Source organism: Grus americana, chromosome 6 (assembly GCF_028858705.1).
Source record: "Grus americana isolate bGruAme1 chromosome 6, bGruAme1.mat, whole genome shotgun sequence".
NCBI lineage: Eukaryota > Metazoa > Chordata > Aves > Gruiformes > Gruidae > Grus > Grus americana.
In genome coordinates, this window is record NC_072857.1 from 24,222,350 (window position 1) to 24,250,342 (window position 27,993).

The following is a 27,993-nucleotide window of genomic DNA, read 5'->3' on the forward strand; positions in this document are numbered from 1 at the left end:
GCGCTGCTGCTCAGCTCCGCCCCGCCGGGCCCCGAGGAGCGGCCGCCGCCCCCCGCGCCGCCAGCATGTCCTCCCGGCCGCCGCCCCGCTCCTGCGACACCTTCGTGGCGCTGCCGCCCGCCGCGGCGGGGGGTCGCGTCGTCTTCGGGAAGAACTCGGACCGGCCGGCGGACGAGGTGCAGGAGGTCGTGTACTTCCCGGCCGCCACGCACCCGCCCGGCGCCGCGCTGGAGGTGAGGGCGCGGGGACGGCCCCGCCGCGGGGCACGATAACTCCTTCGGGAGACGGCAAACCCCACCCCTACCCACTCCCTTCGTCCTATTTCGTGTTTATTTTGGGCCGATTAATCAAGGGGCTGGCGTGCAGGATAATCCGTTGTGCGCTCTGACTTCTGGCAGTGCACCTACATCCCAGTCGAGCAGGTGGAGAAGACCCACGCCGTGGTGCTGAGCCGCCCCTCCTGGCTCTGGGGGGCGGAGATGGGGGCCAACGAGCACGGCGTCTGCATCGGGAACGAAGCGGTGTGGGGGAGAGAGGAGATCGGCGACGATGAAGCTCTCCTGGGCATGGACCTCGTCAGGTTTGCACAGGCTATTTTGGTAAATGGTACTGAATTCAGAATTTAGTTTAAAAATATTTGGCTTGACTCATATGGGGAAATAAGTGCTTTCACTTTCAGAAGACGCATCAGCCTCTTGTGTTGTTCTAGGCCTGGTTACAAACAGGTATTTCTTGGCACAGGTGTTAGGTCTCTGCCAGGAGCTGGGAGCCCGTGAGAGGTATCGGGCGCTAGAACAGATTGTCGAGGAAGTCACCAACTGTTTTTCCCTCTACAAAGTTTTTACTAAAATGAAACAAGACTTTTAACTAGAGCACAGCTGGACTTCAGGAACTAGCATTTGGGCCTTTTAGGGTCTGTTCTCATTTCCCCTATCTTTTATGCACATATTTTAAAGTTTCGGTCTTGGCCATGCGTCTCCATGTAAATAATGATAGCTTCCTGTGCCTGCTTTACTGGGTACCAGTGTAACTCCCATTAACCTACAGCAGTCAGTCAGTTTTTCTTAGTACTGCTTCCCCCCAGCCTGATACTCACACGGGATGCAGAGGCATTTCCTAGGAGCCCTCTCCCTGCCTTTCTGTATTTCCATTTGGTTGTTTTTCCCCGTGTCAAGGACATACAGAACCTACTTCAAACAAGCCCTTTAAATGACTTGCTCCTTTCCCTTACCAGATCATACAAGCATCAGGTACATATAGAAATAACATTCTAATTCAGTTTGAATACTCAGGCTGAATAGTTGTATGTAAAGTTTATAGTTCCAAAAATAACATCATCTTTTTGTTTTAGGCTTGGACTCGAGAGAGCAGACACAGCTGAAAAGGCCCTTAATGTCATAGTTGATTTGCTCGAAAAATATGGACAGGGAGGAAACTGCATGGAAAGCCATATGGCATTTACATACCATAACAGTTTTCTGATAGCTGACAGAAAGGAAGCATGGGTGCTGGAAACATCAGGAAAATACTGGGCAGCAGAAAAAGTAGAAGGTACGGATGACGCTTTTTGCTTTTCAAATGCAAGGACAATTAGCAGTTCTCCACTTTTCATTTACTGTTTCATTAAGGCATTAAACCAGCCTCCAGATACGTACATGTGCCTGTAAACAACAGGAGTTGCTTCCTAGGGCATCAGTGTGGAAGGGCTAGCAGTTTCACAGAGGAGCTGAGTCACAGGGGGCTTTTTCAGAGATGAACACTTCTGCACTTGGGAAGCAGAGACAGCAAGAAGGTCAGCATAAGAATGACAGCAGAATGTATGGGCTTAAGTATGGTGGCAATCGATGACCGTTTCATTTGGTGACAGGGTAATACTGACAGCACCGGTGCAGTGGGCCCTGAAATGGTCAATTCCTCCAGTGCACTTAGAGGGACAAGGTCTAAAAGGAAGAATGTAAAGATGGGAATAATGAGGATGGAACCTGAAATACGATGTTAGCAATAGAAATAAATGAGCCAGAACTGAGTGGCAGTGGAATTTCAATCAGGAGGATACACAGAACCAGGGAGACAGAGCCAAAACTAAACCACAGGACTCCCAGATCTTGTAGGAAACTCTCAGTGCATAATTTGCTTAAGTAAGCTAATTGTCAACAAAACACCAAGAAAAAACATTTGACGTATTAAAATGATTCTTTCCTCACCTTACAAACAGGTGGTGTACGGAATATTTCCAACCAGCTCTCTATCACAACCAAGATTGACAGAGAACACCCAGAATTGAAGGAATATGCCAAAAGCAAGGGCTGGTGGGATGGGGAAAAGCAGTTTGATTTTGCTGCCACATATTCTTATGTAAATACAGCCAGAATGACCACATCCAGAGGCCGATATTGTGAAGGCTATAAACTTCTGAACAAACATAAAGGTATCAGTTTTTATAATATTTTTAGATATGCAGAGCATTTAGTGAGTTACATTAAATCATAAATTTTTAGACATCTGATATAGGTAATCATTCACCTGATTTGGTGAAGCAGAACTTAATAGAGTAACTTTTTGCATAAAGGAGAAACGCCAAACTTTAAGTCTTCTATCCCTGTTTGTCAATTTGTTGATGGGGAAAAATTAAAACAAGGGTCAAATATCAAACTCACAGAGCTACAGCAACAACACTCAGAGGTCACATTATGACCATGCTGCTAAATATTCTATAAGACCTAGCTTGGAAACATTTTGATAGGCTACATATTATTATGGTACCTCTAAGAAAAAAAAAAAAATCAGAGGCTAAACCAGACTCCCAGTGGTTCGCAGCCACAAACAGAACCTTATGAACAACCTCCCTCTGGTACCATTCATATGGGCCTAAGACACCAGCACAGCACTCAGTTACATATCTTGCATTTGTATTTTGAGATTGGTATTAAATCTTTGTAGTTTCACTATGACTGCTACTCTAACCTTTTGTAGTCTAATAAAACACAGAGAGAGCAGAATAAAACAATTGTCTGTACTCTAAGCAGGTGCTCCTAATCACTAATTTATTCACTTATTTTTCAGACCTCTATAGAAAGAAGCTATTACTTCTCTTAACTGCATCCACCTGGCAGGCTTTTGCTGCATCTGTATTCACTTCCTTATTTGAAGTAATTAATCTGAACCAAAATTACATTGCACCCCTGTGTTTTTTTATTTATTTGGCTGAGCTCTGCCAGACCAGGTTTTAGCTGCTTAATGTGTCAGAATGAATTACCTTTTGCTATCCTGCTCTAGTGATCATGTAAATCCTGCATTCATTTTAGGAATTGCAGGGTCTGAATACTGAAAGCATTTTCATAATACCTGTATTTACTTGCATTATAACAATGCTGAGATTCTATCAGTGTTTTCATTCTAAATCCCCATTTTCAGGCATTTACCTGAGCCATTTTAAAAATCACACTAGGTGTTCAGGTTATCAGCCTCATATGGTTTCACTTTGTTTAGACTTATTTTAAATAGGTGCCCCAACTAAAAGCTATTTGCTTTACAGTATCAGTAAAATCACTGGTTTCTTAATCTACCCTTCCCAGCCTTTTCACTCAGTGGCATTAGTTTTTTTTCCAGGCTGCCTGCCTCATGAAGACCATTTTTAGATAAATGTTATTTATATTTCAAAAACCAGGGAATGTATTTCAAGAATACAAAATAATAAGTCTAGTGAAAAATAGGCAATACCTTCTTTCCTGCTGGACAAGTTGCCAACTCACAGTTGAAAAACTGACTGTTGCTTCTTTTAGTCTCTTTGCTTCATGTAACTTGCTGATTTCTTGAATTCTCTGACTTTCCCAGGCAACTGTAGGAATACTTCAGAGCGTTTCCTTGCTGAAATGTAGCGCTGCATGCCTGTCTACAGGCAATTTGAATCGTGTATAAAAAAAAAAAAATCATCGGAGACATCTGAATTAGCAGCAGAGTAATTATTTTGAGAGGAAACAGCAAGGCAGTTTAAAAAAAAGAATCTTTATGCAGCTAGAACGCCACTGAGGGAAACACTAAAAGATTAAATGGTAGATGATACCTTCAAGTAAAAAAAACCCAAAACACAAAAAATAAACCAAACAAACAGTGAATGAGCTAATTTTTTTTGCCATGAGCATACGCTCAACTGGTACACCAAATTTGAAAACTCCTGCAAGTGCTGCCTGTTAGAATATTGGATTGCCTAGTGATACCCCACCAGTATTTAAGCCTCAGTGTACGCTACATGAACAGCAACATCACTTGAACACTAGATGCAGAGGCATACGTGGAAAGGGTTTTGTTTCACCTGACTGAGAAGCGAGTTCTTTGCATAGAACCATTCAGCATTATACCTCGCATAGGGCTCGATTAAGACTTCTTTACAAATGGATGTACTATTGTAGTGTCTGTTGATTCCGAGTGTAGAACATGTTGTTACTCCAGTGCATCCTTTCAAGTGTCAACTTGAAGCCTAAGTGCTTTGGAAGGTCAGATGATTAAAATAAATTTAAATAATAATAAAAAAAGAGAAGTGACAGTCTTGGCGTTTCATTTTCAAAGTTACGTACAAAATCCATGCACAGTGGTTACTATTTTTACACTTCCAAAGCAACCTAGTGGTATTAACTGTGTACAAATACCAATAACTATTGTAGTGATTTATCTTAACTTCCACACAGTGCTCAGGAAGTTCTGCCTTTGATCTAAGCTACTAATTTTTATCTGAAAAATTACTGTGTGAATGACTATTTGCTAGCCTTATGTATTTTACCTTTCTGGGAAACATTGTGCATCCTCTTTAAGTCATAAATGTTACAGCTCATTATCATCTACTCTTTGAAATAAATACTATGGGGAAAAATAATAATATTTTAAAGTGTATTACATATTAAGGTATGCTGTTAGGATGATTTTTTTTTTTCCTCTCCTGCTAACATGGACAAACTAAAACTGGCATTGCCTATTAGATGAAAAAGCAGCTGGTTGTAGAGAACATGCCATTTCGTTGGTATTATAAGTAGTGCTGTGTGTAAGTAGTTGTATTGTATCTTAAATAGGATCTATCACTTCTGAAATAATGATGGAAATTCTTCGTGACAAAGAGAGTGGCATTAATATGGAAGGTGGATTTATGACAACTGGAAGCATGGTGTCTGTGTTGCCTCAGCAGCCTAATCTGCCGTGTATTCACTTCTTTACTGGAACTCCAGATCCTGCGAGGTGACGTAGCAGCAAGTAGTTAGGATAAGAAGTTGCAAATACCTAAAAAGTATTGCAGTTTGTCTAATTATATTCCTTTTTGCTTTGCTTTTTTCTTTTGTCTTTTTTTCTCCTGAAAAAGCACATTCAAAAGTAGGAGGAACATAGTGTATATTATATACCTTAATGCTATCTACCAACCTACCTTAGCGAAACGCTGCTGTGACACTGACCTAAACATCAGTTAGGATTTTTTTCTTAAGACTTCTTTCTTAAAAGAAAGAATTAGAAGAATGGGGAAAAATACAGCAATCTATTGACTTAACAACTTTAACAAAATTGTATCAGTAAAGTATCTCTATTTTCTCTTTCTAGGTCTGTATTCAAGCCTTTCATTTTTGTGCCCAATATTACTCAGTTATTAAAAACTAGCTCCCCTACATTTGGTCATAATGATCCAGTTAAGAAGCAACCACGTTTTCAGAATAAGCCAGATCGAAGACATGAGCTCTATAAAAAACATGAAAGTGCTGCTGTAGTTATGGAAACTATCAAGGTACGTTGATTAAATTAGATTTCAATGCAAGCAGGTGGTTTCTATAAGCTCCTTGCTCACATTCTGTTAATGTGATACCACTTAATGCCCTTTGATGGAAGCCTATTGTCTCGGCGTCTGGCAGGCATATGTTCCAAACACCAAAAATTGTAACTAGCACTTTGCTGTACTCCGAGGCCTAGCCCCAGACAAGTATCTGTACCGCTCACCTTGCACAGCAGCGGGCCACACATACTCCTGCACCAGTCAGATAACGGGGAAGTGCTTGAGCAGCCACAAGCAAACACACAGCTCCTGACAGGAGTGCTTAGAACTCTTCAGGACCCTGGTCTCAGGCAGTAAAGAGGGCATGCCTTTTATCATCGCTTGATATGGGCAGGAAAGGAAACAAGATCACAAAGACAGCTGGACACAAAGGTGAAGGTAGTTGCTTACTTTTCATAGTAGCACCTCTCCTAGTTACAGATACATGTTCTAAAAAATAAGATGTGCTCACTTTTGGTAGCATAAATATCTAGACCAGCTTTAGTTTTGTTTATTTTCAGTCCATCACACAAGGATGCAGGGAGATGAAGTGAGTGCTAGGTATTAGGAAAACTATCTAAGAAAATCTGTCATGGTGTTAACTTCTACCAACACAAACTTGTAGCCTTGAAGCTACTAAGAGGTTAAAATAAGGACAGTAGAACAGAATGTTGGTAGGGTGAACACTACATACTCTGTATAGTTTATAGTGAAATACAGATGTTTCTTTTTTGCAGGGCAAAGGTAAAGAGATGCTGAAAGAGATACAGGACTTGGAGAAACAGAAGATAAGTGAAATGGAATCAATCCTGCAAAACAGATGTCTTGACATTAAACAAGTGGTTAACCTTTTTTCACAGTGTGTAGAAGAGGAACTCAAAATATACAGCTAAAACTACTATTTGAATGTGGTAAAATTCAGTTTTATGATTAACTTTTCTAATGAAGTAGCTATATAAATGACATCTTATTTTCAATATACCAGTTAGTATGGACAGTTTTAAAGACACAGATTCATATTCGGGCCAAACAGCTTTTGGTTGTATGAAACAATGCTGAAAAGGCTCTTAAGAGCTAGGCAGTGGCTTTGTATGTGACATAAAGCTGCCAGCAGAGATTGATTTCATCAACAAACAGATGCAATTAGAATGTAATAGCTTGACTAAATTGTGGAACAACCCCATTTCTGGATAAAGAGCATGAACTCAGATTTGAGAACTCATTTCTAGTGTGCACACATGTAGCTTGTATAGTAGAGATAATAGTAGCAAAATTTCACATTGCCCAAATTATAAAATGGCCATGCTGAAGGACTTTATAAAATGTAGAAGCTATTACTTGCACTGAATAAAAAGGAAAGTGGCATGCAAGTGAAGTAAGATTGATACTCAGTTGTTTGATAAAATTATTTTAAGATATATTTCATGTATGAACCTTTTACTCTGATGTAAAATGAGGCTGAGTTCAAGGTATATTTAAAACCAAATCACAGTTAAAATCTTACCATGATTTGTTGTGAAATCTGATTACATGGAATTCAACAATGCAAGCATCCTGCCAGTTACCACACAATTTTCACTTCCCTATTTTCCCTACCCTGATACAAAAAAAAAAGTTATTTACATACAATATGATTATTGTCAAATTAATTCTGCAATACACTTTATAACTTTATATAGGAGTTGTTTAATGTTCCTGAATTGTTACTTTTTTAAATCAGGCAACTAGAAAGGAAGAGGTTGGGGTACACAAGTATATACATGTACTCAGCAGGACACTTAGGAGGGCTTTTAAATTTTTTTAAACCATGACTTGACTTGCCAAAATTACTAGACTATGGAGTTGATTTAATCAAGCTTTTTGCCCTGCCAGGAACTCTTCCTCCCTGATCCTGTTTAAAAGTAACGATCAATATGTGACATTACTTTTGTTATCTGTGGCAAGGGACAAACTGAGCAAACAACAAAGAAGGTACCGACTTTACTAAATGATCAAGCAGGATAAAAAGTACAACTGGAAGGAAAAACACCCGAACAAACCAGCACTACTGCAAATCTTCAGAAGAGAACGCGTAACACGAAATGGAGCATTAGAGCTGCGGTAGCAGTATGTGACATGACACAGCATCCCCACAGAAAGACCATTCTTTGATGATTTTTCTATATTTAGTCAGCTTCTAGAATCATCTCAGATGCTAAAGATGGGCTACACACATACAGTTTTCTCATTTTCTAAACTGTTCTATCCCCCCACTGGTAAAAAAAGTAAGTATAGGCAAACAAAAGAAATACATACACAATGAAATTTGGAGAATGAGTAAGAAAATTAAGAGCTTGGCAGAATTTGCTCTTCCTGACCCTACAATGAAAGCAGAAGTTAATTTGGGATACTGCATTCAGATCCACAGCAAGGAACTAACGGGTCAGGAAAGGTTCTTGAACTTTCTAGTTCTAGTGATCCTATGTGTACCAAGTGGCAGTAGCAAGTAAGATTGAGTAGTGGGTAAGACTGAAAGTAAGCTTGAGTTGACTGTGAACCTTTTGGGACTGCGTCGCCCACAAAAATTCTTAGAAGTTCAATCGTATAGTGGATGTTTGTGAACTGGAAGGTATATTTAATAAAATTCTGCTGTATTTACCAGTTTTCCTCATGGATGTCTGTATCTGACCATCGTGCTTATCTTTATCCTATGTTGGATCATCAGCTGTTCCACACTAGCTCTTTGATAACTTCAAAGCAGCAATAAATGCCAGGTAAAACTGTGCTGGAATCCAAGGTATGAGTCAAGTTTACAGGTAGCATAGCAAAACAAGAGAAACAATTTTATGCTACAATGCATACTGAAGTTTCACAGGAATAAAAGTGGTGGAGCAAGCCTTTTAGCGAACTTGGCCACTTACTCATGGGATGGCAATTAACCAGGTTAAGCGTATCAGTCTGGTTGTAATACAGGCAGATACAGTCCAACTGTTCCTCTGGTTTCTGTGCTACAGAATACAAAGTAAAACCAATGTGATGTGTGGAAATAGATCAAGTGATGGCCAACAGAGTACAGGATATTTTGGGTTTTTGGGGGATGTTTTGTTTTTTCCCTGGGACTTCATCTTCCTAAAACGCATGCAGTGCAAAAACAAAATGAAGATGAGGTCAGGAGGAATAAACCCTCTCTCCCACCACCATACATTAAAAAAAAAAAAAAAAAAAAGAAATCAGAATGCCCTCTAGAGGGCAATCTTTGCACATATTTCATGTAGGAATACATCTTACAGCTTATTTTAAAAGGTATAGAGCTTTATGAAGAATCATTATTTTAAAAAAGTACTAAACTTGCTACATAGAAAAACAAAAGTCTGATATCCACCCTGTCCATTATCACAACTATTTTGAGATTAGTGCTAGAAAAAAGATCCAGTGGTTCACTGGGGACTTCCCTGGACTCGTTCAGTGGATGTTTTCATGGAACTACAACTTCCAAGTTAAGTGAGATTTATCCCAAAGTAGTCCACCTTCAAATAAAAGAACTCATTGCACTGCTGACCACATTTTTAAAGCAAAGCTATTTCTCACCACCAAAAATTCACACATCAGTAGATCAACTATTGACATGCATCAAACTGTCACCTGTTTTATAACTTGCCAGTGCTCCTTGGTGGAAGCAAATATTTATCAGATAAGAGTTATTTAACTTTCTAAAGCTATTCAAAGTCTATTCTTATCTTTCAGAAGTACCCAGTGATTTAGAAATAGATCATCATATCCCATATTTAATTCATAATTTCTTCAGTCTATTTATTAACCATCATAGACTGTCATCGGACTAATGGGTATGATATCAGTCAGCAGTCACAATACTGTAACAGTTAATCTAACAGAATTTGGTGTCAGTTTTCAATTAAAGGTGTTCTCAATTAGATTTGTAACAGGGAGCCTTCTCTAAGCAGAATTTTTGAGCAGTTTCTTACTTAAAACATATGTTGTGTTCCAATCTAGGCAACAGCAGAGCCATTATAAAAAGGGAAGCAAGGGCAGGACTTTATGATGAGAATGAGAAAGACAAAAGTGCAAGAACAATGGCTATGTGTAGGACTGTAAAACTGACCTAAGATCAACTTCTTGAACATGTGAAGAATTTTCAAAACAAATAAATTGTATTTGGTAAGTAGATGATAATGTGAAACGTTCTCAAAGATCTGTTTAGGCTGTTAGACAAAAACTGGTATCTTTGTGTGAACACCCATTAACAAAGTCCTCTGCCTACTTAAGAAGGTGGATTTAAGAAATACCAAATTTGAAACCGAAGAGCCACTTTAACAAATCTCTCAGAAAAACACAGTTGTCGTAAATCTTGACACACACACATAACCCTCCCACAGCACGCATCACATCAAAGCTCAGAACTCTGAAATCAAGTAACAGATTTATTGACAAGTTACAGTATTTAGAAACCAGACATACTCACGGCTTCCGCTCAAGTCACATGTGTCTAATTATTCCGATTATTTGATGTAGCCAACTTCAGCAGTTGTAATGAAAATACGCTATTGTTTTCCTCTGTGGCCATAGCCCAATACAAATGTCAATTAGTTTGTTGCCAGAAAACATTAAAATATGTCAGTTTGTATAGCACACATATGCAGTTATGTTTCTGTGCACACTGCAGATGTGCCATCAGAGTGACGGTAAAAGGAATTATTTTTCCAAAATAAGTCTTGCATGGTATTACAGCTACCATAAACCAACTGTTTCTTGAACAGTAGTTTATGCTGCTAAAATCACTTTTAATTCTTAACACAAAAGTAGATGCATAAGTAGCTGTAATAAAAATTTGTGCAGAAAAAAAAGAAAAAAGGGAAAGACATTTTTAAAAAGGATGAGAAGAACAATTTATATGCTTGAGCAAATAATTATTTTTTTAAATATCTGGGTTCCTTTCCCTCACTATATAAAATTTTTATATAGACATATAAATGCTGTTCTTGCAGTTTTAAAAGGGCAGCAGAATGGCTATCAGATACTACAGTTTGTCTTTAACCTTTTCAAAATACTGCAGAAGACATACAGATTCTCAGATTCTGCCTTCAGTGCACTGGAATCTGAATGACACTAGAGCATTGAAACATCATAGGGGGATATCCGAGGCTCATTAGAAACCCGTGTTAGGCAACCAATACTAAAATTTTAGCATCTTTAGCTACTCTAAACCCTAACTTGGACATTCAGTTAGGATTCTTTATATAATAGATTTAAAAGTAATTGTATTTAATTTAAAAGGTTTTATGATTTGATAAAAATTTTCATCTTGACTTGCACAGGTATCCAAGGCTTCCATAACATCTTTATTTGAGACTGGCACTTCAAATTAAACTGATAAGGTTAATTTCAGAAGGTAAAAAAAATCTACTCTTGACAAAGCTGTTACTACCACCATAAGGCAAAACTTCAGAACCAATTGTTCCTATGAAACTCCATTCTATCATTTCCTAATTTGGAGGAGTGGTGGGTATTTGTATCTGTTTTTAAGATTTGGTAAGTTTGTACAAACCCATTATTTATTCCACTCAATATTTCCTCAGCTTTAATCCTCTGACATCAGAATCATCTTCACAACAATTCTACTTTTACAAATGGAGGATTTTATCTTTAAGGGAGAAACAAATCACCTGATCTGAGATGTAAACAGCTAGAAAAAGTTTCTGGTGTTAGACAAGAGTAGAGTTGTAAAAACTGGGGTATGATAGAAGAAATCCTATTTCTATGAAGTCAGGGGGAAGCCTGACCATAAATAGGAATCAATGTTTCATCACACTAAAATATGGAAAACACACAGCAACATGAAAAATACCTCTCATTTATGGTTTTTTTCCCTCATCGTGGCACCAGTCACTAAAGCTGTTGTTATAATGCCTCTATAGTACCACAGTGACACATATAATTTCACTATTTGTTGTGCTCAAAATAGAAAAAAATGCTCAGAATCTAGAACATCTTGGTTTTGTTCTAGTTGCATTCTGGTTTGAACACACTCTAAATATCACTTGCTACCATTTCCTTCAGAATAGACACAAGTTGAACCACATCTCAACTTAAAAAGAGAGAATAGCACAATTCTCTGAGAGCCTGGAGAAAGAAATACTTCTGATTTCAGTGGTGAAGGCAGAGGAGATGGTCACATTCAGCCCTAACTGCCTGTCCTCTGCCTACATGCTCAGGTCAATGGCTCTCAACAGCAACTGATCTCTTAGGAATAAAGCGGTAATACAAATATTCATCCCGAAATTCAAATTCATTCATAATATGCTGGATGACGCCTCCTTTCATCAGTCTGTCTCCGTACATCACAGCTTCACCACGGTCAGAGGCAAGGCCAACTTGCATGAGCCAATTCACCAGGTCACAGCCAAAGAAGATGCCAGTGGAGATCTTTGCACCACACCTGTATGTCAAAGGAATGATTCACCCACATGTTCTGTAAATCTGGTATCACCACTGCACGATGGGGAAAGGCAAGGAAAAATAGCAGGAAACAAGGAAAGACGTCATGATAGTTAAGAGCATGTTAGAAGAGAAGTTGCAAGTTTTGTACATTAGGGACATGCCAATATTCTTTACCTTTTCCTACAGACACTTCAATGGCAAGCAAAATGTACCTAACAAAGTTATTTTAGGCTTGGGCAAATAAACTTCAGTGAACATAAGTAGCAATTTTCCTAAAACCACACACAATGTAATTCTATTTCTTGGATACTTACTTCCCATGTCCTCATTAGAATGACCATTTCTGCAACAAAATATCTGATTTGAGTGTGGCATGCCCTCAGCAACAGGAACTCAATCTGCACTTAATTCCATTTTATAATTTCTCTACAGCTTTAAACAGACAGTAACTGCTTACATATAATGTAAACAAAAACCATTTAACTTGCATATCCGGTTAAATATTTACCACACAGGCAGTACTAAGAATAAACAAAACCTTTACAACAAGACTAAACTAGTTTTCTTTTACATATTTATGAGGCAATGCCACTAACATCTACCTAGCTGCAGTAAAAATACCACTCAGAAATTTACCTGCAGCAATGAATATTTCTGGTTATCTAAAATCTGCTCTATGGAACCCAAGTGCAGAGTTTCTGAAGATGATTAACAGCTACACAGTAAAGACCAAACTTCTTTCTCTTTTTTTTTTGTTTTTTGAAGTTAAAAGTGGCAGTAATGCAGAGCAAGTGTTAACATCTATTAGCAGAGAAGCAAAAATTAAAATTACAATCCACGATTACAAGGTCTCAGTTATGGTATGTTTAAATCAAAGAGGACAGGATAAAGTTAGATGAATATTTAAAATAAGATAAATGCTTTCTTTCAACTCACGAGAAATAAGGCATGAAACAAACAATATTAAAACAACAAAGCAACAAATGTCAGATTTTGATGTCTTCTAAGGTGTACATATGATTAATAAAAACCACAAAACCCAACCAAACGAACAGCCCAAGAAACCACACTAGCAGCAGAGGCACAGGAAACACAGCTGTAAACTCCGTCCTATTTCAAAACAGACATTTTCTGATGCATCTTTTCTGTCTGGCATAAAAAAAGCAAGTCCTTGAACTGCCATAGTTCATTTCTCCTAAACAGATAACTTAATTACTTTACTTCTTACAGAACATTACCAATTACCATTACCATGACCAAAACCATGATGCTGTCAAAAAACAGTTCTAGAACGTGGTTTCAACTACCTGACCATTAAAAGACCATACTAGTCCTACTTAAAAGCTCACATAACAAGAAAAGTAGAAGTGTCCTGTTAGAACAATTCTTCATGTCTCCATTTCATAGAGTAAATATTTAAATAAAGGCAGAATCTTTTTCTTGTTCCTGCTGCTTCTGTCTGCATTTCTCTTCTCATCCACCTACACGTACCTGAATACATAATCCTTGATTTGGTATCATAATTTGCATCTGAAAACTTTGCTGATCTCACAAATAGAGGATTAGGCCTCACAAGAGGAATGAGCAAAATAAATTGTATGAACTCAGAAGGTGTAAAGGTCATAAAACCACTATAATCTCATGTATTGAGTGGCCTCTGAGTACACGCTGACATCAGTTCCAATAGCTTCACCTCCTGTAAAAGCTATATATAGTAAACATTCAGTCACATAAATACTGACACCTTCTTAATCTCAAAACAAACCAAATGAAGGGTCTCAAGTCTGACAAAACTCTTAGACACATGCATTCAATTATAGGCATTACCATATATATTTCTTCAGAAAGATTTGCTCTCCTGAACTCCAGCTAAATGCAAAAACTGGGGCCACGCCTTAAGGATATAAAACTTTGTATAAGTTATATAAAACCTAGATGGGATAATGTGGTAACTTGCACTTCAATGTTTCAGTTTGAGAGGAGACATTTCTCTGTTACTGCTAAATTCTTAATCCTCACCTTGAGGTTTGAATAAATACACCACAACAGGAATTACCCACAGACAGAGTAAATTGCATTTCCTTATTTCCAAAAGGGGAGCTATGACCTTTGTAACAAGCTACATGTGCAGGGGGGGACCTTACCTTCTGCCTCTGACAATGCTTTTGACACAGTGATCTCTATGATAACGAACAAACTGTTGACAGGTCATTCTGATTTCCTCAGGTACAGAGGGATCTGTATGCCCTGCTGCTTCTCTTCCGCCCCAGAGAAATTCAAGTCTTAAAAAAAAAAAAAAAATTAAAACCAGCAAATCAACCAGAGGCATTTTTAAGGAAACTGCAAATAACAGAACAGAACTCATAGGAAGCTCATCACAACTGTTTTACTGGTTTTGTGTCCAATACTTCATATACAGTCTTCCTAATAAACTCATATGGCCTTTGAACACCAAGAGGTTTTATTCTAGGCTCAGGCGGAGGGAAAGACAGAGTCGTTCGGAGCCAGCTTTAGCTGCTGGATTCACACCACGGCCAACTAGCTCTAAGTTAAAAACAACTTTGTACAACTTATGCCTCCACAGTGAGGTACCAATGAAAGTGTCCATCCACACAAAGCACATGCATGAGGTTATGAATATAGGACTTCAAAGCAGCGAGGATAGAAGCTCGTTCAGCATTCGCATTTAAGTTTTTATTTATCAGCTGCAATTATTTCTGAGGATCCATCAGCTCACTGATGCAAATCATGTACTTCACCATCATTTGCCAAAGATTTTGTCTATAGGGAGCCAGTGGGATTTTTGTCTTTGAGAGTGTCATTAGGACAGCAGTAAAAACTCATACACAGTGAACTGCAATTAGCTCTCCATAATTGGGAGAGAAAAGAAATTGGGAAGATCGAACAAACAGGAAATGGAATGCAGTGGCACTGAACACTCAATAACCTGTAAAAATTATTATCTTTGATAACTAAGTTTATAGGTATAAGTGTAAAGATTCTATTTACCTTCGCTTGAACGGTAAAATGATTAAATGCTTATCTAAGCCAAAAACACCAAAGGAAATAAAGCCCTGCAGGAAAAAAAATATAGAAAAAGCCAACATTAAGCAAAAACTTTGGTTTCCAAAGAACAGAAATAAAACGTTAAAAACTCATTGCCAAAACACACGTGAGAAGTATCCCTCTTCTCTAGCTATCATTCAAAATGCATTTCGTTTCTGCTTTGATTTTTCATTTGGGCCTTAAAAAGGCAGATTAATACATAACAGTCCATCAAAAACTCTTCAAGAAACAGTTCAGTAAACCTAATGCTGTGACACACCATCTGACAGTTATTTAAATCTTTGTTAATGTCAAGAAAAGGACTGACTTATTGTAATTTGAATGCTAGAATGCTCTCTAGTTAATTCATTTTTCTGTGCCACTTTTGTATCAGAACTACTATCATTACCTGATACTGCGGCGCATCTTGTAGGCACACCCATCCATGGATCTGTAACATTCCTCTAGCAAGTGCACTAACACTGCCTGGCTTTCACCTCCATAGATAACAAAACTATCTTGTGTCAGTTTGCACTGAAATAGGCTATGTGCAGCTGGAACAATTATACATCTAATTGTCAGCTTAATTGTTTAATTGTCAGTTAATTGTTAGCTTAATGGTGCTGTAACTGAAACTGAAGAGATAGTATCTTAAAGCCTTATAGTGAAAGTATCTGTGAGCACCTATTTAGCTAACTGGTGTAATTCCACAGAAGCAACAGGGTACAACTTTCTGGTACAAACAAAGCTAAAATGCTACTCAATTTCCATTGTCATTTGTACCTTTGAAAGTTTTCATGCACATAAAACAAATGCATTAGGATAAGAAAGCTATCGAAGCAAAAGAAAAAGCTTGAGAAAAAAAGGCAAAACAACACAAGGAGCCAGTGACTTCAACATTGTTTGAGGACTTTAACTTACAGTGCTCCTAACAGCATGTGCTGCACCACCCGTTAACAAAGTCATTTTCGGAACAACTATCGATAAGTACCTGACCAAAATTAAACACAGCACAGAAGAACTGCAATTCCACATATAGCCTTCCGGGCTCTTGGTTGAACAGCCACCACAAACAGCTGGAAAGATTCTGTTAAGACAAACAAACAACACCAAAACTCAAAAACCTAACCTGACTGTTAAAAATCAAAAGCACTTTCTTACTCTTCACATGCTAACAGATTCTTGTGCAATTTTCACCATCTTTATTTAACAAATGATTCAGATAAACACAAGTAAGAGGGAATAAACACATTAAAACATCATTTTAGCTAGGCTTAATAGCTGGGGCGGGGGAAGGGAAAGACCTTGTTTGTTATTGAACAAAATACTACAAACCATACCAGTGTAGAGGTCCTGCCCCTTTACATGTTTACATAAGGAACTTGCCTTACACATACTTAGGTATTCAACCTAACACAGACAATATTAGCCCAGACAGATTTGCAGTATTTGTCTTTAGGGCTGTTTAGCTGAAACCAGTGCTTTCTACATATTTTCTGCATAGTTAAGATTGCGTTAAGCTGAAGCACATACCACTTCAGCTATTTTAGATGCCTGACGGAAAAAACCTCCAAAGTTAACCCCTTTGGGTGTAAAGGTTAACTCTTTAACGGAACTGGTCTCATTTCATAGTATTTATGTAATCATTCAGATATAACTAAAATAGAGGCTAAACATTTGGGACACCTCTTAAATACAGAAGATGTTAAAAAAAATATTAGCATGGAATATGTGGTACAGGAAATTTGAGATGGAAAGCTTCCATTTTGTAATTTAATGAAACCTGAAAAGCAATAGTAGTAACTGTTACGCTACACAGTTGTACCACACTGTCCTGCTTTGCAGTATTATGTATTTGTGCCATAGTATTTTTCATTTCAAATAAAAATACTTTCCTGCTAATCGTCATCCACAAGAAGCTCAACTTTGAGCATTACATTCAGAGAGAGTTGTTTCTCATCTTTGTCGCAGTTAAAAATTCAAATTTATATGCCTAATGTATTACATTCCAGCATTTCACACTTTTACATAGGAGCAGCCACCTTCACAGCTGGGATCTAGTCAGTAATGATCCTTGGCAATACCAGCTTAGCCACACTGCCACCACTAAAAGCAACAAAACTGCATTTGCCCATTTCAAATTATTCTTCATCACTAAAGCACCTCAAAGAAATCCAAGTTCCAAATACAAGCACAGTCAGATGGAAACAATTTTTGTACAGCCTCCTTCAGAAGTAGAAATCGCTTTGTATTTTCAATTCGTTATTGTCTCGGGAATAAGACTAGTTCTTGAGAGAAACATGAAGAGGAGCAGTAGTGATGAATTAATTACTAAGTAATATAATTCCATTAATTTTTTTTCCCTTTAGAGTTCTCCAGTGTGGCTTGCTCACTAACATCACCACTCTTAACTTGCCTCTAATTTATGATGCAGCACAGAAAAATTAATTTTATTACATCCTTCTTCCAGTAAGGGACCAAAATGAAACCTCTAATTTATTTAATGAATTGTTACATGAGAAATTGGAAGATTTTTACTGACTGCCTACATAGCCTTCCTAAAAACAATTCCACCTCAATGAGTTAAACAACATCAGGAGAAAAAATATTTACAGCGAACAGGCCAACAATAAGAAGCAAACACAGCAGCACGTGTCTGGCCAGCTGTTTGTCTCCGGTCTGTAGAAGCTGTTCTTCCTGAGCCAATACGCAGGTTTGAGCACTGCAATGACTCACACACTGATCAGCTGAAAAACAAGCCAGAAGTTTTCATTAGGCTTCTAACTTACAAACTCCATGAGCAAACTTGTTACTGTAACTTGCTGAGTTAAATTACCTTGTAAGTATCTGTACTGAAGTCACACACACAAAATTCAGTATTAGCTTTGACAATGACCTGTTAAGACATCTAGTCTCAAATGAAACAGTAGTTTACACATGCTCCTAAAATTAAGAAACTTTTTGCAGCAGAACTTTTCTTTCAAAGGTTTAATGCAAACTTAAGTGGTAGTTAACATTTAGAAAACACAACTAGAAACAATGAAACAGTAGTGTTTTCTCAGAACAGTTTTTAAACTTAGAATAAATTTCTGGAATAAATATTTCAAATATACCGTCAGCTCTAGTGTTTTTACTCTGTATCTCAGCGTTGTTGAGTTCTAGATCAGACAATAAACTATATTTATTTCAGTCCTGTGACTGTATTTTTAACATGGTAGATCAGAACACTGTCATAATTCTATCAATCAAAAGAGCCAGACACATGGAGAATGGATGCTTGTCTTCCAGCTACAGAGTTTTAAGGAATTGTGACTATCTTCCTCTAGATGGCAGTGAAAAACTTCCTGGAAAGGACATACTTAAGTATTTGCACCAGATACGTGTCAGAGTGCTTCAATGGGATAGTAAAAGGATTAGTAATTATTGCAGCCAAAGTTGCACAAGTGTATCCCTTACAATTTGCTTTTACTGATTTATAGTTTTGAAGTGTTCATTCAGTAGGTTGAAAAAAATTTCCACTCAATCATAAGATATTTTCTACCTTATCTTTTAGGATAAGAAAATTAAACTGGCCTTCCTCCACCACTGGAAGACATTCTTATGATGCTTGTCTGAATTACTTAATAGATAAAATAGTTGGCAACAGGTGGAAAGCATTTTATGCGAGGAGACATAACCAAGAATGTTCCAGTGTGAAATATTTAGATTTGTTGCAAGTTATGCTGCATCTAAACAAAGTATAAGGATATAAACTTCCTTGTTAAGGATGAAAAAAACCCAGAAGAAGAAAACAGTAAAAAGAGAAAGGTTGCACTGCAGCTAGCTCTGATTATTCAAAACGATGTATAATGAGAATGGGCTGAGCATGCAGTTTTCCACCAGGTGCTGAACAGTCACTTTGATCCCCACCCCCCCCATTTCAGTGACTCCTAAGGCCCACTAGCCAATTTTCTCCACCTCTCTCCTCTAGACACGGGTAATACAGCAGCAGGGACATTTGACCTAATCTGCAGTAAGTGCTTGCTCCTCTAGATCTGAAGTTTCTCATTCAAAACCTCTGCATGATTATAACAAAGGCTTCAAAGACTTTTTTAGAAAACACAAGATGTGAATATAAGAATGTAAAAAACTGTGTTTAAGTTGAAAATTTGAGGCAAAGTAAAGTTATGCACTCAACTTCCTAGTGTCCAAACAAGGCAGTGATGGAGAGGTAAAGCCTAAATGCTCAGAAGGATGTGTCAAAGTAGCTTAGTGGTAAAAAAGGTAAAAAAACCCTCAAAACCAAAACAACTGCCCATCTTGAGCACTGAAAGATTACTAATAACTATCAGGTAGAAGAGAACAAACACCTAACATATTGCCTAATACTTGAATTTAATATGAAACATAAGTTATCCAGGTAGAGTTGGGAGAACAACAGCCCAAACAGTTTCTCTGTGAGAACACCCCACATAAACGTTGTGGAAGAGTCTGCAGTATTAAAACAAGGAGACACTACTGCTTTACCTGTCTCAATTGGAGGAACCTTGCTTTCAACAGCATTTGACACTGCTTTGCTCTCTCGAGCACAGGATAATTCACCATTTGTTGTTTGACAAGAACAGCAACCTATTAAGCATATACAGCAACAGGATAGTTAGCTTCCTTCACTACCATAATTTATTTTCCAAGTATAACAATATGTTCTGTACAGCTTTAACAATTATGCTGAAAAATAACCCAAAAGGAAAAAGCTGACTTAATTTTTGCAGTTTTCTGAGAGGGTAAATGGGTTATACTACTAACACATAGAAACATTTAACATAGCACTACCACCATGGAAGCAACACAAGTACTTTTAGCTAAAGGGAAAACATACGGGAAGCAATCAAAAAGGCTACATACAAACAAGGAGGATTAGAAACACATTGACTATCAATGCTGCAGGCATATAATTCATTCTCAGAGAGACAGTTTAGTGGGTAAACAATCTAAGATGCCTAGTGGACTGCATTTATCACATCCTTATCAAGATACCACTACTTACACAAAAACCATACACATGCTTTTTTTCCTGTCCACTTCCCCCACCCTTACAGTGATAACCATCAAACTTCCTGTAGAAACATAAACCTAAATCCTTGGGCAGTTATACCTAGATTTTCTTCTGTCCTAGCATAACATTTGAAGGTGTAAACAACTGTCCTCCCCAGGTCAGAATTAAATTTGGAACATTATTGTATTCTGAGCCATTTATTCTTTTACAAATTTACTTTCCCAACCTCCTTCTGCAGATGGCTGCGCAGAAGATCCTCGAGAAGGCTGTGCAGAAGATCCTGCAGATGGCTGAGGCACAGTGGCTGAAACTCTAGTCCCCTCACTCCCTTCCACTTCAACCTCCTCCACTTGGCTACGCGGTGAATATGGGTTCAATACCTCATAGCTTGACTCTTGCCTATTTCTGTTCATGCACATAAGTGAGATACCCGACATCGATATACTGATGAACAGGATCACTGCTGTGGTAATTATCTGTTAAGAGAACGAAGAAAATACACTTAAATACAAAATAAAGGAAAACAGTTGCCTATATCCATCTTTCTAATTTCTGTACTTTCCTAAATATACTAATGCATCTGAATACAACAGAGTTTTCTATATTTACTGCTCTTGCATCTTGCGGCATTGAAGGAGCAATCGGTACAGGAAACTAAATATTCCTGGCCTGAGTAACTGTTTAAAAAGAAAAAAAAAAGTAGGGACCCCTATTTCCCCATGCAATCCAAAAACATCCCTTCCTCATTATCTTTCCCCTCAGGATCATTAGTGCTCCAGCCTAAGTTCTGTTCAGGTACTTTTTAATTCCAAAGAGAAATATGCTCTTGTTGCCCTCTGGCACAGCTCTAATGCCCATGCTTTCTCCAATGGGGAGCATCTCATTAATTAACCTTTCCTTCTAATCACCTGCCACTGATAGTCTGAGTCCTCTGTGAAGCTGTTTTGGTACTTGTGAAAGTGCCACATGAATAACCCTGAGAGACTTATAGCCTCTCTGTCCACAAGACAGACAGAGGGAAAACAGGACAAATCAATGCTAGTGCACTTCACATCCTCTGATAAGAGGAACTATTTATCGGTAAAAACTGTAGTTTGGGCTCAGGGACTTTCAACCCGTGACTGTGCAGAGAGGTCTTCCATAGCGCAAGCAGTTACTGCTACACATGTAATATAGATCCTACCTATTATGGGCCAAAAGCCATTAATTAGCTATTGGATGGTAACAATTTTAGATAATTATCAAGCAAGACTACAAATTAATCACCAGGTAAAGGGCTCTACAGTTCATTACCACTCCTAAGCCTTTTCTTTGGGAAGCCTACTCCCTCTTTTTCTTAGTCATAGCTGCCTAAATGTGAAGGTCCTTGTCCAAACAAGTTTTCCTAATGGTTCATTACAGAAATACATTTTTGTATCAATCTACAAGCATTCTATAATGATACTCTTATTATGGTAGCCTGTACTTTGACTGAAAGCTACTTACATAAGAAGCCAAGAGAGAATGCAATTTCTCAATAATGTATTGAGCATGGCAGAAGTCTGAAGTGACAAGAATAGAACATGTTCATACCTGATATTTTCCATAGAAAAAGGCAGAGTCAATACTAGTGTTGCTACGTTCACCAACAATTAGTAAGATTCCCACCAGAAGTGTTGGGATGCTGAAAGAGCAAAACACGAACAAAGTAACATACTTAGCATGCTCCCACTAATTATACAGGGAAACATCTCAACTGACTTACCCCCATCCAGCTATGATAATAAATCCAATGGGAATCTTTACTGTTTCTCTTTTCCTCAACAGACACAAAGAGAAAGATAGAAAACCTACAAAAAAACCAAAGGAATGCCTTATTATGAAAAAGGAAACTGATAAATAGTCTAAAAACTCTATGATGTGACCTGCTCAATAACTAAGATATTCTTCTCAGACCTTCAAATAGTCCAAAATTGTTTTTCTAGTTGTATTCTGGGAAAGTAAAATAGAAACATCTATTATCTTAAAAAAAAAATCATATTAATAATGAAACTTTGAAGAAATTCCAGGACATTTTATATTAAGCATTCACTTTGAAATGCTTAGAAAGGTTCACAAGCGTATAGAAGATGTCATGGGAACATTTAAGACACAAGTAACTAATTTCTTAAGTTATCAACAGCAGTTGTTATAGATTGACATTCTTAAGTAACCAACAAATAATGTTGTATTCTGTCATAACATTTCTTTAAGAACTGACTAGTCCTTTATAAAGTCAATGACAAATTTAACAAAAAAAAAAGTTATGCATTTTTACATATATAAGTATACATGGGAGTATCTTCTGGAACTGCCTATTCTATTTACACCTCAGAAGCTCAGCAACATTATCCATGCTGAAGCAAAGCTATTATTTATGTTAGGCTTTAGTAATCATGAGTTACTTAATTCAGCTAAACACAAATACAACTCGCTCCACAAAAACACCACAGGAATTAAACCTTCTGGACTCAAGAATGGTATAAAAAGTCGCCTGAATACCCAAAGCTTCTTTTTTAATCACACATGTAAGGTTATCCAAGCTTTTTGATGCATCTTTCAACCCTGGCTATTTTGAGTAATCCCTTCATTAATCATCTACACGTGCAGAACACACACATTGTTTGTAGAAATTACAATTCCCAGGGGAAAGAAATGTTAAAGCTACTTTGGTATTTCCCTTCATTCTGTTTTTCCTCCTTTTTTGAGGCACAAATTTTTTACATCTACTTCATGCTGAATAATTAAAATCTTAAACTCTACATTAATTCAAAATCACGAATAAGATTTTGATTAGCCGAAGGGAAACCCATCCTATTTGTAACAAGTCTATTTGAAACATTCATTCTATTTGTAATCACTTCTGCCTTGACAGCAGGTTCTTGTCTTTTATCACAAGCTGGCAAGGCTGCTGTATCTAGCAAAGACAAGCAAGACCTGCCTAGGTATAAGGTTCCCATGGCAGAAGCAGTGCATGACACCAAGCCCTGCGTTGCTACTGCTGCCTCCAGGCACAGCTTACAAGTATGTATATTTGTAGAACTACACGCAAGTGAAAGGAACAATTACTCTGAAGAATATAATAAAATTATTTCAGTACATTAGTCTTTTATTACAGTACCTAGGTTCTGCCTAGAAAAATCATACCTGTCCACAGGTAGGTGCTATAAAGGGAGCTGTAGAGGAATATAAATACTAGGATCTGCATGGTGATGTCTTGCTCTTTAACAATGAAATTCCATGCCACCATTCCAATGCAAGCAATAAACTGGAATGAAAGGTAAGATGCCATCATTTAAATTGGGAAAGCAGGATGACAAGAAAAAACTGACACAGTGTAATATAGCTACAATAAACTTCAAAACTCCACCCCCAGATTCACTGGAGTGTGATTTTATGAATTGGATAGTTCTCATAGCAGTAAAGCAGGGCAGCAGTAAGCTCAGTATTACAGTTATGCCACTGACTATGGTACCCTCTTTTCAGGAGGTTTTGGGAGTTTTTTTGGTTGGGGTTGGTTTGTGGGGTTGGTTTGTTTGTTTGTTTTTTACAGCAATTATATAGCTCAGATAAACTGGGAGTAAGACAAGTCAGAAAAAATCTTCATATATAAGTAAAATGTAAAGCTTTTGTTAAGTACAAACCATTAATCTGAAATGATATGGACATGAAGCTGAGGTTAACAGATGTTTGTTCAGTCAAGATTTATACAAGTTTTTGCCCAGTGATACTGCATATATGGCAGTTTTAGTACTGTAGGAATCTGAAAAAATAGGCTGAAGTATTATGGAAACAGTAATACAGTAGTTCAAATTTTTTTAAGATGAAAGCTAGCTTTGCTGTTATAGACAAGAAGCACCTACAGCTCTTGATTCATGACTTTTTTCAAATCAGACCCTAGAGAGTTTACTATATATGGGGTTTTTTTAAACTACAGAACACTTCAGAAAGCACTACCACACAGATATATTACAAGCACAGGCTGCTCTCACTGAATTTAACAGCGGTTGTGCAGCTGACTTCAAGGGAAGAAGGAACATGTACTCTATAGTTTTCTCTCAGTTGAAATAACAATTAAAATTAATCCAGAGCTATTTGGCTTTGCCCTTCCCTAGCCACCAGCCATGCATTCCCACACCTGTCTGATCCCTCACCGAGCCACTTCAGGGAGCTAAACCAGCATGGGGATTAGTTTTCTATTTAGTTCCTTGAATCAGGTCACCATAGAAGTCAAACGCACACTGCTGCTGACTCTGGCACTGCTGACTTTGGATTGGCATAAATTGCTACCAAAGTGCACTCAACAGTGTTAGGCAGTAACTTATAATGCTAAAAATATGTTTCAGAAGCCACTATCCATTCTGATTGCTTATAGCTCTGTTTGAAAACCATACTACCAGCATCAACTATAATTTTCTTCAAGGGTGTATTTTTAAGGCACAGAAATTGTTTAGACAAGTTGCGCATTAGATCCCACTGCCCTCCATAGATGGCTACAAAGACACCACTATAGAAACCAAACTTGTAAGAATGTTAAAAGACTTTAAAAAAAAACCCCAAAACTCATACAACAGCATTCTTACTACTGACCTGAGCAACAAGTAGATTTGTCGTAATCATATGAGGAAGTTGTTTGTATTTCTTACTCAGAAGAACAACAATAAGAGACCAGATCTGTAACATGGAAGAAAAAGTTGGATTTAAGAGTAAAAGAAAACTCAAAAGAATAAGATTAGTATACTGGCAGACTATGATGAACTTAAACATACAACAAATCTTCTCGAAAAGTTTCTTAGCAACACGACTGCTGTAGTCAGCTCCACACCATCTGCTGCCAGTCCCTATGCCTCAGCAACCACGGCCAGAAAAAGCAATGCATCTTTGTGTTCTTGTGATGGTGAAATATTTCCAGGAATCACCAAGAGCCTGCCTCTAGTGCGCAGAAGCCTGGTTCTTCCTCAGGACGTAAATGACCACAGAGTAGCCTGGCAATTTAGAATTTAAAATCCCACACTCCCCCCAGAATCTCCCAAAATGATATGTGACAGCAAGAGGCAGTGTTCATTTGTGGCTTCCCCTGAGGCACAGTTTCAAGACAAGGGGACTTCAGTAAGACAACAACTTAAGAAAATTCCAACTCTCTCCAACGTGGAAGTTTTTATTTTAAAAAAGCAAACAAAATAAGCACGCTCTCCGTAGTGCCTATAGAGCCAAAACACAATTCACAATGGACTTCTGGATTATCAACCCACTTTTTAAGAACTATGCACCAAAAATTTCTGGGAAAGGAATTTGATAAAGTTATATTAAAACTACCAAGTTAAACATTTTCATTAATACTCACTGATATTTCATTAAATAAATATTCATTGACATTTCTGGAGCTGAAGTTTGTACACAGCCTCCACTACTGTGATATCCAAGCACCTCACATGGTTTGAAGTAATTATTCCCTGTGGTGTAAGCTAGTACTGTTATTCCCCCCACCCTGTTATTTTAAAAAAAAAAAAAGAAGATAATGAAAAGGACAAACTCTTAAGCGCTGCACTAGTGCTCTAATTCACTTACCCATCTTTCTCTACAGTGCTGCTTTCCCGCTCACCCACTGCTAAATCAATAAGGTTTTTAACTCCTTCCTTGTCCTTCTGCAACAGGATACAACGAGGAGATGCGAGTCATCTTATGACTCGATTTGTTGCTTATATACTAACGCTACCCTGCCACAACGGAGTGCTTTTGTATTTCATTTCATCAACACCTACCAGAGAAATGAGGCTGACAATACTTATGTCAAAGCTAACATTTTGGAGTGCAGGTGCCAGTGGGTTGGGGTCCATAGATGGAATGGTCAACAGCCACGCAGAAACATACATAATAGGTGCAGACACAAAAGTGCTTATCACCATACCTGAGGTAATCTGCAAAAGGAGTCAAACAGAAATAAGAACAGAGTTAATCAGGTCTCAAGCTAAATAATCTGCTTTCAGGAATACAACCACTGGCAAAATTGTACCTTTGAATTAAACATACATAGACCTTTAACAAATCACTGAGTTGTTTCTATAACAAATTATTTAGAATTTTAGCCAGAAAGTACTTTGTACATAAAGTTAAAGTGAAAATTCTAACAAGCTTCTGAAATAAGTAGGAATGGAGAGTTCCCTATTGCAAATTCTTACAGAGCTTTTTTATGGGTGTCAAATATACTAATGACTACAGTCTAGAGGTGGATTTACAATGTCATGATTTACTTTTGGATGCAAAGATTCACACTGTAAATAAATAAGAAAACATGTTGTTACGCAAATACTAATATGCATCAATTCATGAGAAGCCGCCATATATATTTACATTTAAGTGATTTCTAGTTTGGTTTCTCATTGTTGTTACTCATACTACAGATCTCTGTTTTAAAGAGATTTCCTGAGTTTGTTGGGCACAAAATTCTATCTTGAAAGGTTTACTTTTAGTGCCCTTTTTTTCCTCTACTTTTCTAAAAAAAACAAAACAAAAAAACCAAAAAACCAAAACAACTAAACAAACTGAAAATAGATAACATTAAAAACAATGGAAGTCAACAAGAATGTTTTAACGTCACTTCAAGTGGAAGAAAGGAAACAGTTATAAAATTTGTATTTTAAATTGAAAACATAATTGATAAGCTCTGTTATAAAAAAAAGTAAAATTGATTTCTATCAGAAGATTTAACTGAAGGGCAACAACAGAATCAGCTAAAGCATACGTTCTTCCGCAAGTTTTTAGCGTTAAGCTAACACTGTTCTTACTGAAGTCAGTAACATAATTTCTGTTTTTACCTACAAAAACTGTAGCTCAAAAATAAGGTCTTTGGAAAAAACAAACAAACAAAAACCAACAAAAAACAAACACCAACAAAGCCACAACAAAGACACAAGTTCTTTAGATTTAAAGTTATCCTAGTTCTTCCTACTAGAATCATGAATAAGAAAGGTATGAGGACTTATTTATGAATGTGTACTGTCAAGACACTTGAGACATCAGGAAAGAGTACTGTAGTTAATATAATTTATATTTGAGATCTAGGGAGTACAAGTAAATCTAAGGAGTCTATACTACAGAAAAGCAAATTCATCAAGCCTACTTAAATAAGTACTTCATCAACAAAGTTAAGCTCAAAGTTAGTACATGTTTGGGAAAAGCTTACTACATACAATTCCTACTTCCATATTAAATTGACTTGCAAATATTGCGACACCAGGTGCTGCTGGAAAAACTCCATAAAGAAATGCATAGTTTGATAAACTGGTGTGGTTGACTACGCTCTCACTCTTGTCCAAGAGTTCCACCATCTCTCTACAGAGAAATGGCATCATAAGTCTGAAAAGAGAGGGGAAAAAGTAATTTAAAAAATATTACTCAAACTATAGCAACAGACTCTGCTTTACTCAGAAAATGAACCAAAAGGAAATTTAAGGCTTGAATACTATTTATGAAAAACAAAATACTGACATCATTTTGAATAACTGCCTTTACTGTTACCAGCTGCTTAAAAATTTTGTGTCACAAGTTAAAAAACCACATATATAAAAAAAAATTGTAAAAATTACAACAAACTCTAAGATTTAACCTCATTCTCTGACTATGCAGATACATTCTTTGTATAAACATCAGATTTAGAAAGGTAAAACACATAAAC

At 37.4% G+C, this 27,993-nt stretch overlaps 2 protein-coding genes across 6 annotated transcripts in view; one reads left to right on the forward strand and one right to left on the reverse strand.

Moving 5' to 3' along the window:
- The first annotated feature begins 11 nt into the window (after window positions 1-11).
- SCRN3 (secernin 3) lies at window positions 12-11,247 on the forward strand. Of its 4 annotated transcripts, XR_008577542.1 has the most exons (9): window positions 12-233; window positions 399-580; window positions 1,352-1,551; window positions 2,216-2,428; window positions 5,064-5,226; window positions 5,581-5,761; window positions 6,523-6,696; window positions 9,776-9,940; window positions 11,098-11,247. XR_008577542.1 is itself a non-coding variant. In XM_054829183.1 (8 exons), the coding sequence occupies exons 1-7, from the start codon at window positions 66-68 to the stop codon at window positions 6,676-6,678; spliced, it is 1,263 nt and encodes a 420-aa protein (XP_054685158.1). In that variant the 5' UTR covers window positions 12-65; the 3' UTR covers window positions 6,679-6,696; window positions 9,776-9,952. The 4 variants fall into 4 exon arrangements, 3 of the variants coding, with proteins under 3 accessions (XP_054685158.1, XP_054685159.1, XP_054685157.1); XM_054829183.1 differs by lacking the exon at window positions 11,098-11,247 and having other exon boundaries at window positions 9,776-9,952; XM_054829184.1 differs by lacking the exons at window positions 9,776-9,940; window positions 11,098-11,247 and adding an exon at window positions 8,427-8,555.
- The window catches only part of GPR155 (G protein-coupled receptor 155), a 32,093-nt gene continuing 14,285 nt past the window's right edge, over window positions 10,186-27,993 (reverse strand). The window contains exons 4-16 of one of the 2 annotated variants that reach the window (XM_054829174.1): window positions 27,509-27,674; window positions 26,081-26,236; window positions 24,909-24,992; window positions 23,466-23,586; window positions 22,045-22,129; window positions 21,873-21,963; window positions 20,527-20,776; window positions 19,772-19,873; window positions 17,879-18,012; window positions 16,257-16,352; window positions 15,230-15,294; window positions 14,365-14,502; window positions 10,186-12,218 (exon numbers count right to left, since the gene is read on the reverse strand). In XM_054829174.1, coding sequence (XP_054685149.1) covers window positions 11,996-12,218; window positions 14,365-14,502; window positions 15,230-15,294; window positions 16,257-16,352; window positions 17,879-18,012; window positions 19,772-19,873; window positions 20,527-20,776; window positions 21,873-21,963; window positions 22,045-22,129; window positions 23,466-23,586; window positions 24,909-24,992; window positions 26,081-26,236; window positions 27,509-27,674 — 1,711 coding nt within the window. In that variant the 3' untranslated portion in view covers window positions 10,186-11,995. Of the gene's footprint in view, window positions 12,272-14,364; window positions 14,503-15,229; window positions 15,295-16,256; window positions 16,353-17,878; window positions 18,013-19,771; window positions 19,874-20,526; window positions 20,777-21,872; window positions 21,964-22,044; window positions 22,130-23,465; window positions 23,587-24,908; window positions 24,993-26,080; window positions 26,237-27,508; window positions 27,675-27,993 lie in introns of both variants that reach the window. The other variant, XM_054829175.1, reaches the window with a different exon arrangement.

Bases quoted from the DNA above. Each gene is read 5' to 3' on its own strand.
- SCRN3 (XM_054829183.1), top strand. From the start codon at position 66: ATGTCCTCCCGGCCGCCGCCCCGCTCCTGCGACACCTTCGTGGCGCTG. The intron at 234-398 runs GTGAGGGCGCGG...GACTTCTGGCAG, and splicing joins CGCCCGGCGCCGCGCTGGAG to TGCACCTACATCCCAGTCGA. The intron at 5,227-5,580 runs GTGACGTAGCAG...TTCTCTTTCTAG, and splicing joins GGAACTCCAGATCCTGCGAG to GTCTGTATTCAAGCCTTTCA.